This window comes from Dryobates pubescens, chromosome 26 (assembly GCF_014839835.1).
Source record: "Dryobates pubescens isolate bDryPub1 chromosome 26, bDryPub1.pri, whole genome shotgun sequence".
NCBI lineage: Eukaryota > Metazoa > Chordata > Aves > Piciformes > Picidae > Dryobates > Dryobates pubescens.
The window spans coordinates 1,655,401-1,667,500 of record NC_071637.1 but is presented as its reverse complement, the minus strand read 5'-3'; the positions used below and the strand labels follow the sequence as shown (position 1 = coordinate 1,667,500).

The following is a 12,100-nucleotide window of genomic DNA, read 5'->3' as shown; positions in this document are numbered from 1 at the left end:
TCCAACGCCATCTGATCAACTAAACCATGGCACCAAGTGCCTCATCCAGTCTCTTCCTAAACACCTGCAGTGATGGTGACTCCACCACCTCCCTGGGCAGCACATCCCAAGGGCCAAGTACTCTTTCTATAAAGAATTTCTTCCTAACATCCAGCCTAAAAGGACAGCAGAGATGGGGGAGGGCAGATCATTGATCACAGTTTCATTTCCAACCTGTTCAGGGTATCCCAAGTAACTGCTCCAGCACAGTGGTGGAGCTTTGGCTTCTGGAATATGGTGATAGGCCAGAAATTAGGAGAAGTCTACAACTCCCTGCAGGGAGGTTGTAGCCAGGTGGGGGTTGGTCTCTTCTCCCAGGCACCCAGCACCAGAACAAGAGGACACAGTCTCAAGCTGCACCAGGGGAGGTTTAGGCTGGAAGTAAGGAGAAAATTCTTCCCAGAGAGAGCTGTTAGCCTTTGGACCGCCCAGGGAAGTGCCCAGGGAGGTGGTGGAGTCACCGTCCCTGGAGGTGTTCAGGCGGGGGCTGGACGTGGCACTTGGAGCCATGGTCTAGTAGTGATGAGGTCTGTGGTGACAGGTTGGACTTGATGATCTTTGAGGGTTTTTCCAACCTTATTGATTCTATGATTCTCTAAGCACTTTCCCTGGGGGGGAGCTGCAGTGCTGAGGGCAGCAGTTCATGATTCTTCATTCCACATGTTGGCCAATAAAAAAATAATGCAAAAGGAAAACCCAAACAAACCAATCAAACAAATCCAACTGCCCTCATTTGGATGTTCTGGAGGAAGTCACATTCCTCATCAGGTAACTGCCATGACTCCTCCTTTATACAGATTGCTTAGTCTTGCCTAATTAAGCCAGCCTCCAAAGACTGGGAAAGCTAATCAGCTTTCAGATCAGAGTCCCACAGCATCCTTGTTAAACTGCCAGCAGTGCCAGCTGGGTGCCCATGGGATGTTCCTCATCTCATAATGTCCTAGAATCATAGGATCAATAAGGGTGGAAAAGACCTCAGAGATCATCAAGTCCAACCTGTCGCCCAGCACCTCCTGACAACTAAACCATGGCTCCAAGTACCACATCCAAGCCTGTTTTGAACCCCTCCAGGGATGGGGACTCCACCACCTCCCTGGGCAGCACATCCCAAGGGCCAGTCTCTCTTTCTATGAAGAACTTCTTCCTCACCTCCAGCCTAAACTTCCCCTGGCACAGCTTGAGACTGTGTCTTCTTGTTCTGGTGCTGGGTGCCTGGGAGAAGAGACCAACCCCCACCTGGCTACCACCTCCCTTCTGGGAGTTAGGCAAGTTAGTATCTCTCCAGAGCAAAGAAGCAAGAAGAGAAGAGGGAATTGTTTCAGTACAGCCTGTTTAAGTTCCTTATCTCTCCAATGGAATTGCTTCCAGTTGTCTTTATTTTCCTTTTTCCACCCAATAGTGATTTATTTAGTATTTTACTACTCTTCTGTTCAAGATCTGTGGAAAAATAAGTAAATGAATTGAAAGGCATAGCCTAAAGCTACCACAGATGTAAAAGATGTCGCTGCATGGCCACCTGCTTGGAAGAGCTCACATTGAGCAAGGTCCCACCACAGCCATTCCAGGTCCTGGGCTTGGCTTGGCTGCTGTCCCTGTGCTGCATTTTTGGAGATGGAATGGAATGGAATGGAATGGAATGGAATGGAATGGAATGGAATGGAATGGAATGGAATGGAATGGAATGGAATGGAATGGAATTGACCAGGATGGAAAGACCTTTGAGATCATCAAGTCCAACCTATCACCCAACACCATCTAACCAACTAAACCATGGCACCAAGTGCCTCATCCAGGCTCTTCCTAAACACCTCCAGTGGTGGGGACTCCACCACCTCCCCGGGCAGCACATTCCAATGGCCAATCTCTCTTTCTATGAAGAACTTCTTCCTCACATCCAGCCTAAACCTCCCCTGGCACAGCTTGAGACTGTGTCCTCTTGTTCTGGTGCTGCTTGCCTGGGAGAAGAGCCCAACCCCCACCTGGCTATAACCTCCCTTGGGAGAGGTGTAGAGAGCAAGGTCTCCCCTGAGCCTCCTCTTCTCTAGGCTAAGTAATCCCAACTCCCTCAGCCTCTCCTCCCAGGGCTGTGCTCCAGACCCCTCCCCAGCTTTGTTGTCCTTCTCTGGACACCTTCCAGCACCTCAACCTCTTTCCTGACCTGAGGAGCCCAGAACTGGACACAGGACTCAAGGGGTGGCCTAACCAGTGCTGAGCACAGGGCACAATGACCTCCCTGTAGTGCCTGTAAACATGGTTATGCAATCTTGTTTTATCTGCTGCTTCTCCTGCTGGTCCTACTCCTTCTAACCCTTCCTCTCCTTTCCACCCTGCAGGACTTCTCCCACATTCCGTCTGAGTTTCCGAGCGGCGCTGGGCCCCGTTCACCTGGCACATCGAACCCTCCGGGAAGCACTGAGTGGGACAGCGACTACCCCAGCAGGGAGTGTGGCATTAACCACTGCAGGCCAGTAGACAAAACCAGCACCTTGCTAATGCCCTTCCTGTGACAGTGTGCAGCAATTGAGAGTCTGCCCTAAAATGTGCAGCAAGCTGGGAGGATAATTATGGGCAGCAGAGTACAAGGCTTCTTCTGCTAGGCTCCCTGAGTGATGGTATAGGAGCAGGTAGCTTAAAACTCAGATTGATTCTTCACTGGGCATGAAAAGGTTTCCTTTTGTTGTGTTTCCATCCCATTAACAATGGAAGAGTTAGAAATGTTTCCCTTCAGAGCAGGCCAGGGAAGCCCAGGCTCCCAAGCAGAGTCCCTGGGGGGGTTGAAGGTGGCCATGGCCATAACCAACCTCCTCCTGTTCCTAAAGCCATTACTCTTGTCACTATGGCCACAACCTCAAGTAGCTGTCTCTAGCAATGGGTCCCTTGCTGGCCCTGGGGTTTCACAGTATCACAGAGTGGTGGGGATTGGAAGGGACCTCTGGAGATCATCCAGTCTAACCTCCCTTGCTAAAGCAGGGTCACCCCCAGCAGATTTCCCAGGTGGGTTTGGAATCTCTCCAGCAAAGGAGACTGCACCACCTCTCTGGTCAGCCTGCTCCAGGACTCCAGCACCCTCACTGCAAAGAAATTTCTCCTGATGTTCACCACAATAGGTCCCAGGACCCACAGGATGCCTGAGTCCCCTGCACCTTTCAGGAGAAGGCCACAGCCAGCTGCAAAGATCTTCCCCTTTATTCCCTACAAGCTCTGGCATGAATGCATCATCATCCTCATGCTCTGCTCTCCCTTCAGTGCTACTTGAATTCCCCAATACATAAAAACATCAGGATAGTCTCCAAGCTGGAGAAGAGGGAGGATGGGGAAAGCTGTTTCCAGCCTCTGCCTAATCCGCTGCCCTTGGCTCAGAGCCGTTTGGAGCCTGCTCTTGTGCCCTGTCGATCGGGCACGTGGCTCACGGGGAGAGAGCAGGTAGGGCAGGGGGCATGGGAGCTTCTGAGCATTGTTTGATTTGCCTGAAGTACTGGAACATTGTGCTTTCAATGGAGATAATAGCAAGCTCCCAGCCTTTTCAGAGCACAGCTCCTGTCTGTGCCAGCAGTGCACTTACAATGGCTGGGCTGGGCACAGGCTGTACAGACATTCATTTCTTTCAGGGAAATAAATAACTTGCTGAGCCATTAGAATATGGCTGCTGTCTGCCTGCCTGAGGGGATTGGACTAGGCTCTGTTAGCAGCCCTGGGTGTGGACCTTCCTCAAGTCTCTACAGACAACCCAAAAGAGACCTGTTGATGAGAGTCACTGTAGGCAAAATAATCGTGCTGCTGGAAAGGTCATGGCACACAGATCCCAACTTAGAATCATGGGATTGTTTGGGCTGGAAAAGCCTTCTGAGATCATGGAGTCCAGCCATCAATCTGATACCACCATGGCCATCAAACCATGGCCCCAAGTGCCATGACCAAAGGTTTCTTGAACACCTTCAGGGATGGGGACTCCACCACCTTCCTGGGCAGCCTGCTCTAATCCCTGACCACTCTTGCAGCAAAGAAATTTTTCCTGCTCTCCAACCTAACCCTTCCCTGGCACAGTTTCAGGCCGTTTCTTCTCAGCCTATCACCTGATAATAGGGAGAAGAGACCAACCCCCACCTCCTGCAACCTCCTTTCAGGGAGCTGTGCAGAGCAATGAGGTCTCCCCTCAGCTTCCTCTTCTCCAGATTAAACAACCCCAGTTCCCTCAGCTGCTCCTTGTAAGTAAGACTTACTCTCTAGACTCTGTCTTTGCCTGTCCTCTGCCCACCACTGTCACCAGGTGCTGGAAAGGCTCTACCTGTCAAGCAAACAGGACATGGAGCAGCTTTGCCACCTTGCTGCTCCTCCCCAGCCCTGTTCTCCAGACCCTTTCCCAGCTTTGTTACCCTTCTCTGGACACAGAATCACAGAAGCACCAAGGTTGGAAAAGACCTCAAAGATCATCAAGTCCAACCTTTCACCACAGACCTCATGACTAAAGCGTGGCACCAAGTGCCACATCCAGTCCCAATGTCTCTCCTGTAGTGTGCAGCCCAGCTTCCAGCAGTGCTGAGCAGAGGTAGCTCCCATGGAAATTAGCCCCCCTAGAAACTACACCTCCTTAGTTAGGGGATCAGCTGGGCAAACACTTGATTCCCCCTGCAAAGCCCACTGCCCAGGCCCCATGCAGAAAGCTTAGGGCACTCTAGGAACAGGTGGAACACTCCTGGAGGAACGAGGCTGGAGTTTGGTGTTGCTAAAACAAGCTGTGTGACATCTGGCTGGAGCGCTGTGCTGTGAGCAGAGGGCCCATGCAGTTCATGATCAAAGCTCATGCATTTCATGCCTTTGTCACAGCAGAAATAGCAAATTTCATGGCTTCAGCACAGCTTCCTGGGGGGAAAAAAAAGTCATTCTAAAGCCAGACAGATTGTGCAGAGACTTACAGATAGTTATTAGGGTAGATAACAACAATGGACTCGGGTGGAGATGGATCAGTACTGCAGAGGGCTTAGTGCACTGAAAAATGGCAGAGGCTCTGCTAAGGAAGGTTGACTTCCATCTCCTGTGACTAGAGACACCTCCATCTTCCAGCTCCTGTGATTAGGAGAAGGAGGACACAGAGCTATTGGAATGAGTCCAGAGGAGGCCACAAAGATGATCCAAGATCTGGAGCACCTCTGCTATGAGGACAGGCTGAAGGAGCTGGGGGACAGGAGAAGAGCTGAGGAGGACCTTAGAGCTGCTTTCCAACACCTGAGAGGATCCTACAGGAAAGCTGGAGAGGGACTTTTCATGAGAGTGTCTAGAGACAGGTCAAGGGGGAATGGTTTGAAGCTGAGGGAGAGCAAGGTCAGACTGGATCTCAGGAAGAAGTTCTTCAGTACAAGGGTGGTGAGACTCTGGAATAGGCTGCCCAGGGAGGTTGTGGATGCCTCCTACCTGAGGGTGTTCAAGGCCAGGTTGGATGAGGCCCTGAGCAGCTGAGTCTAGTTGAGAGGCTCCCCTGTCCATGGCAGGGGAGGTTGGAGTATATGATCTCTGAGACCCCTTCCAACCTGAGCCATTCTGCAATTCTCTGACACATAAGCTGCTGGCAGCCCAGCTGCTAGACCTTGCTTGTTCTCACTCTTGTAAAGGCTGGTGCATCAGCAAGGCCATCACCTCCTGCTCTTGGTAGCCCAAGTGCATGCTCCACAGTGCTTGTGGCATTCACACAGTTGTAGAACTGCAGCCTGATGTGTCTCCAGGTGCTGCCTGCATGCAAGAAAGAGCTCACACAGTCACAAAATGGGAGGGGTTGGAAGGAACATCTGGAGATCATCAAGTCCAACTCCTCTGCTAAGGCAGGATCACCTAGGGAAGGTCACACAGGAACACATCCAGGCAAGTTTTGAATGATGGTCTGGTTCTCATCCTCTTCCTAGCAGCACTGCTGTCTCCAGTGTCCTCTGCAGTGATTTCCATGTGCTCTTCAGAGCTGGGCTCCTCCTGGGTGCCTTGCCCTGAGCTGGGTGTGAGCAGTGAGCTCCAACAGCCCCAGCAATCAGCAGGCCCCAGGCAAAGCAGTGCTGAAGGCACATCTTGTTGCCTTTGATTCATCAGCATACTTTGAGGTATAATCAGGAAGTCTCTGGATCATGTAATTGCCCATTTCAAGCTCAAAACCACACTCAGCTTAGCAGCAATTAAAGCAGCACTCTGAGGAGCAGCATCAGCAACTGGCTGGAAAGGAAACAAGATTCTTCTCTGCTGTGATGGGGCCCAGCTGTAGAGCCCCAGGTTGAAAGAGAGGATCAGAGCAGCCTCCCCAGCACACTGCCACTCCTGGCTTGCTCTGCAGCAGGATTTTTGCTTCCTAGAATCACAGAGTGCATCATGTTGGAAGGGAGCCTCAAAGGTCATCTTGTCCAACAACCCTGCAGAGAGCAGGGACATCTCGTAGGGTTAGCCTGGATCTTAGCAAGAAGTTCTTCAGTACAAGGGTGGTGAGAATCTGGAATAGGTTGCCCAGAGTGGCTGTGGCTGTGGCTACTTCCTCCCTGGAGGTGTTCAAGGCCAAGTTGGATGAGGCCTTGAGCAACTAAGTCTGGTTGAGAGACATCCTTGCCCATGGCAGGGAGGTTGGAGTAGATCATCTCTGAGGTCCCTTCCAGCCTAAGCCATTCTGTGATCTCAGACTATTCAGGTTGCCCAGGTCCTCATTAAGCTTGCTTTGAACATCTCCAGGGATGAAGCCTCAACCACCTCTCTGCACAACCTCTTCCAGTACTTCACCACCCTCACTGTGCAGAACTTCCTCCTGATGTCCAACCTAACTCTCCCCTGCTCTAGTTTGAAACCATTGCCTCTTGTCCTATCACTACCAGCCCTTCTAAACAGTCCCTTCCCAGCTCCATGTCTGACCTTGCTGTTTCCTTAGCTTGCAAGAGGTGCTGGCACTGGGTCACCTGGGCTAAACCCTCCCACTCCTGCATTTGCTTTTGTGTTTGTCAAGCAGGCATGTTCTGAAAGACAGCAACAAGGTCATCTTGCTCTCTGTTCTTCTCCATCTAACAAGGGAGCTGCTTGCTGGTTAAAATGTCATTCAATGACTCTTCTTCCCTTATCCCCTCAAATTCTAGGTCCCATGAGCAGGCACTCCCTACCCTGTCCATCAGCCATGTTAGAGAGAGAGCTCTCAATGCTTCTTAGCTCTTGCTCTCCCCATCCTCAATGATTTTGTGCTTACTGACTTCCATCCAATTTTCCCAGCGCTTTCTGGGCACAAGCCCAAGCTGTCCTAGATTGCCATCAAGGACCTGGGCAGCATTTCTCAGTTCCTGCTCAGCCCCTGGCTATCACTTCCCACAAGCAGCTGCAGCTTGCACTGCTATTGCTTTTTGCCATCATATGACAAAGTGCTTCTACAGTCCCTTGTCTCCCTCACCTGACAGCCTTATTCTCACTCTTGCTCTTTCCCAGGCACCCACTGAATCACACAGTCCCAGACTGGTTTGGGTAGGAAAGGACCTTTAAAAGTCTTCTAGTCCAACACCCCTACATCCAGGAGGGACAGCTGCAACTAGAGCAGGTTGCTCAGAGGCCCAAACCACCTGACCAGAAATGGTTCCAGGGATTGGGTTTTTACCACCTCTCTGGGCACCTGGATCTTGCTGTGGCTTACTCCAAGGGCATGAGCTCTGTTAGGTCAAGGTGCAGAGTGGTTCACAAGCCCTTGAAAAATCTTTCTTAATTCCCTGAGGCAGCTCATTTGTGTTTTCTGCCCCCTCATCTGATTACAACACTTCCCATACCGAAGCTGTCTCCGGGCTTTCAGTTACATTTCTCTTCTGGCATTCAGATGTTTTGGTGACAACACTGAGCTGGGGCCATCTTTCACAAACTGGTTTAAGTTTGGGACCTTCTTAAGTTTTAAGAAGGGACCTTTAAAGGTTCTCTAGTCCAACCCCCTGCAGTCAGCAGGGACATCTGCAACTAGAGCAGGTTGTTCAGGACCCCAAACAACCTCACCTGGAATGGTTCCAGGGGTGGAGCATCTACCACCTCTCTGGGCAACCTGGGCCAGACTCTCATCACCCTCAGTGCAAAAAGTTTCCTCCTTCTCTCCAGTCTAAATCTCCCTCTTTTAGTTTCAAACCATTATCCCTTGTCCTGCCACAACAGGCCCTGCTCAAAAGTCTGTCCCCAGCTTTCTTATCAGTCCCTTTAAACACTGAAATCCCATCTTTCAATGAGATCCCTCTCATCTGCAAGGCATGGACCAGGTTCTTCCTGGACACCATTACTTAGCATCATTTCTTCCCTCTTCCCACTCTCCTTTGGGCTAAAACAGGGGATGCCTTGTCCGGGCACACAAAATCACATACACTCACTTCAGCCAGACACTTCTAACGCCCCCTGCTCTCACCAAATGCTGCTGAAGTGATCCTCCCCCAAATGGAGCAATTCCCCAAACCAGAAAGCAAGTGAGCAACCACCATAAAGAGGCAAGGCTCAGCCATAGCAAAGGCACTTAGTTTGGAGTCAATTATTTATGGTAATGCTTGATAATGAGCTGGGAAATGTTCTGTGCCATATTTTATAACATTAATGAAGTTTTAGTGCTGGAACACCTCCCTGCTGCTGGGTGGCATTAAATCTCTGCTGAGTGCAGCAGGGAACACTCCACATTTTAAATGCAGAGCATAAAACATGGAGATTAAGGAAGTGCAGCCTCTTCTGGGCTCCCTCAGAAGACAGCCCCATCAACAACAGCATTACCTTGCTGGCTGCTCTTCCCTCATTATTCCACTCATAAGCACAACCACACCAGAATCTCCCACAGCCTTGGAATGTTCTTCACCACCTTTTAAGGCCAAGGTGTCTTTATAGAGCCAGCAATGTTTCTCTCAGGTCTGTTTCTCTCCAGGTCTGTGGAGATGATGAAGCCTGTTAAAATGCCTGGATTTCAGAGCAACACCCACACAGGTCACCATCCAGGGCAGAGGGACTTCACAGAATCCAAGGCTGCAAAGCTCAGCCAGTCCAATTCCCCTGCAGGACTAAGGAGATTCTCCTCCCCTTCTACTCTGCTCTAGTGAGATCACACCTGGAATGCTGCATCCAGTTTTGGGCTCCCCAGTTCAAGAGAGACAGGGACCTGCGAGAGAGAGTCCAATGGAGGCTGCAAGGATGCTGAAGGGACTGCAGCATCTGTCTGATGAGGAGAGGCTGAGGGACCTGGCGCTGTTTATTCTGGAGAAGGCTGAGAGGGGGTCTTATGAATGGTCACAAATATCTGAGGGATGGGTGTCAAGAAGAAGGTGCCAGGCCCCTTTCAGTGGTGCCCTGTGGTAGGATAAGGGGCAACAGGTACAAGCTAGAACCCAAAAGGTTTCACCTCAACGTGAGGAGAAACTCTGCTGTGGGGGTGCTGGAGCCCTGCAGCAGGCTGCCCAGACAGGCTGTGGAGGCTCCTTCTCTGGAGACTTTCCAAACCTGCTTGGATGCATTCCTGTGTGACCTGCGCTGGCTGATCCTGCTATGACAGGGGAGTTGGACTGGATCATCTCTGGAGGTCCCTTCCTGCCCCTCCCATTCCATGTTTCTATGAGCCAGCTGAGGCGTGCCCAGCTGTGCCAACGCTGATGTCCCCTCCCCGGCGGTGACCTCCTGGCTGTTTCCTCGCCCACCTCACTTTGTGCCTCTCCTTTCCCTTACAGCATGCTGCCAAGGGACAAGGCACTCTACCTCACCTAAACCTCGACATCTCTTTTGGAGGAAGCTCTGATGAAGGACACTTGAGAGGGTCTATCTTACAGACTACCCAGAGAGGCACCGAGCAAGTCGTACGGACGAGAGCGCTACCCCTGCCCCTCGGCGCTGGCTTCTGTCTCCAGGCTCCAAGAGCAGTTTCCTTCTGTTATTATTAGCTTTTTTTGCTGGTGGTTGGGGGGTTTTAGTAGGATTTTGTAACTCTTCTTTTGTGAAGTTTTTTACTATTATGTTTTGCTCTTCTTTTCTCTTTTTTACTATTTTTCTATTTTTTTATCATTTTTTATTTCTTTTACTATTATTTTTGATTCTTTTGACTATTATTCTGATTTCTTTTACTATTATTTTCTATTTCTTTTACTATTATTTTCTATTTCTTTTACTATTATTTTTGATTTCTTTTACTATTATTTTTGATTTCTTTTACTATTATTTTTGATTCTTTACTATTATTTTTTTACTATTTTTTACTATTATTTTTTATTTTTTTACTATTTTTTTTTACTTTTTTTTTTAGTTTTTACTATTATTTTCTTTTTTTTCTTTTTCTATTTCTATTTTCTATTTTTCTATTTCTATTTTTCTATTTCTATTTTTTTTTCTTTTTATTTTCTTTTTCTTTTACTATTATTTTCTATTTCTTTTACTATTATTTTTGATTTCTTTTACTACCATTGTTGATTTGTTTTCCTATTGTTTTTTATCTTTTAGCTGTTTTTTTTACTTGCATTTTTCAATTTTTTTCCACTCTGATTTTTGATTATTTTTTTTTTTGCTATTCTGTTCTCTCCTAAACTCTCCAAGTCTGCTTTCTGTGAAAACCCAAAGACCTCACAAATCATAAAGAACAAAAAAAAAAAAGAAGAAGAAGAAGAAGAAGAATACTAAATAATAATAATTTTTAAAAATATTCAAATAACCACAAAACCCACCAAAAAAAAAAGAATATATAGAGAAGAAGAAAGCAAGGACACCACTTCTGCTTGCCATCAGCTTAGCTCCAACCCCTTTTTCCCCCCACCCACCCCTAGTGAACTGCTTTTCGATGCAGCATCAACCCAGGTGTGGTGCCCCAGGACCTCAGCCAGCTTGGTAGGAGGATGCACTCTCCTCTGACTTGCTAACAGCACTAAACCTTTCTTGTGTGTGTGTGCAAGACAATGTGAAGTCCCTGTGAATATTGTACATGCAAAAGGCCTTGGAATTGTCTGGCAACAACAACCACCACAACCACCACCTAATAACATAAAATGCACCACCACCACCAAAAACACAAACTATTGCTAAGGTAGGTGGGGGGAGGGGGGAAGGAAGAGGAGAGCAGAAGGCAAAACTCCAAGAGCAAAAACCAAGTGAGACAGATGCTGAACCTATAATTTGTTGGATAGTTGTAAAGTAGTTTGCTAAGTGTTTTAGAGCTGTGCTAAAGACATCTTTAAGATTTTCTCTTCTTTTTTATTTTGAGGGGGGTTTGTTGGGGTTGGGGTGGGGGTGGGGTTTTTTTTTGGGGGGGGGGAAGGGGTTGGGTTGTTTTGGTTTGGGGTTGGGGTTTTTTTTTGGTGATAAAAGAAAAACAAACCAGGAAAGAAATGAATAAGGAGTAGTTTACTTTCTAGGCAAAAAGGAAGGGGAAAAAAAAAAAAGGAGGAAAAAAACCCCTCCAAGGCATTTTATATTGCTGGTAGCACATTTTTTTAGTTATACATAGAAGAGAGATGGCTATAAAAATAATAATAATTAAAAAAAAAAGACAAAAACAGAGAGAAAAAAACCAACAACCACCAACACAAGGCCTGCCAAACTTCTTTCTATTATTTGTACAGCAAAAGGACAATTTCTATCCATGTTGTATGGCAAATTAGTAGATTATTATTAATTATTATTATTATTATTATTAATTATTATTATTTCCTTTTTCCTGCCATGAGTCCATCTGGTTCAAAAATTGCTGACAAGGATGGCTTTGGCTTCATTTTCTTTTTCATTCTTTCCATTCTTTCTTTTTTTGGGGGGAGGGGGAAGTGTTTTCTATTTATGAAGAATTAGAGCATCATTCCAGTTTCTCCTGAGGTGCATTTGGGGGGAGGGGGCTGGGGGGGTGTTGGTTTGGTTTCTTTTCTTTGTGGTTTTTATTTCCCATTCGGTTTGAGGGTGCTGCTTTCAGTGCCCTCCTCCCCCACCCTCCCCCCAGCACTACTCGGTTCACCAATGCTTATCTTAACCTTTCTTTATAATAAAAGAGATGAAAATAGAATGAAAGCAGGTTCTCCTTTATTCGGGGGGGACACACTGGCCACCAAGAGGGTTGGGTGGACTGTCAGGGGATAAGGGCATTGAG

At 48.0% G+C, this 12,100-nt stretch overlaps 1 protein-coding gene across 1 annotated transcript in view; it reads left to right on the top strand.

The window, feature by feature from the left end:
• The window catches only part of TOX2 (TOX high mobility group box family member 2), a 243,177-nt gene extending 233,328 nt beyond the window's left edge, over positions 1-9,849 (top strand). Inside the window, exons 8-9 of the mRNA XM_054173557.1 lie at positions 2,373-2,503; positions 9,711-9,849. Coding sequence (XP_054029532.1) covers positions 2,373-2,503; positions 9,711-9,747 — 168 coding nt within the window. The 3' untranslated portion in view covers positions 9,748-9,849. The remainder of the gene's footprint in view (positions 1-2,372; positions 2,504-9,710) is intronic.
• Positions 9,850-12,100: the final 2,251 nt, after the last annotated feature.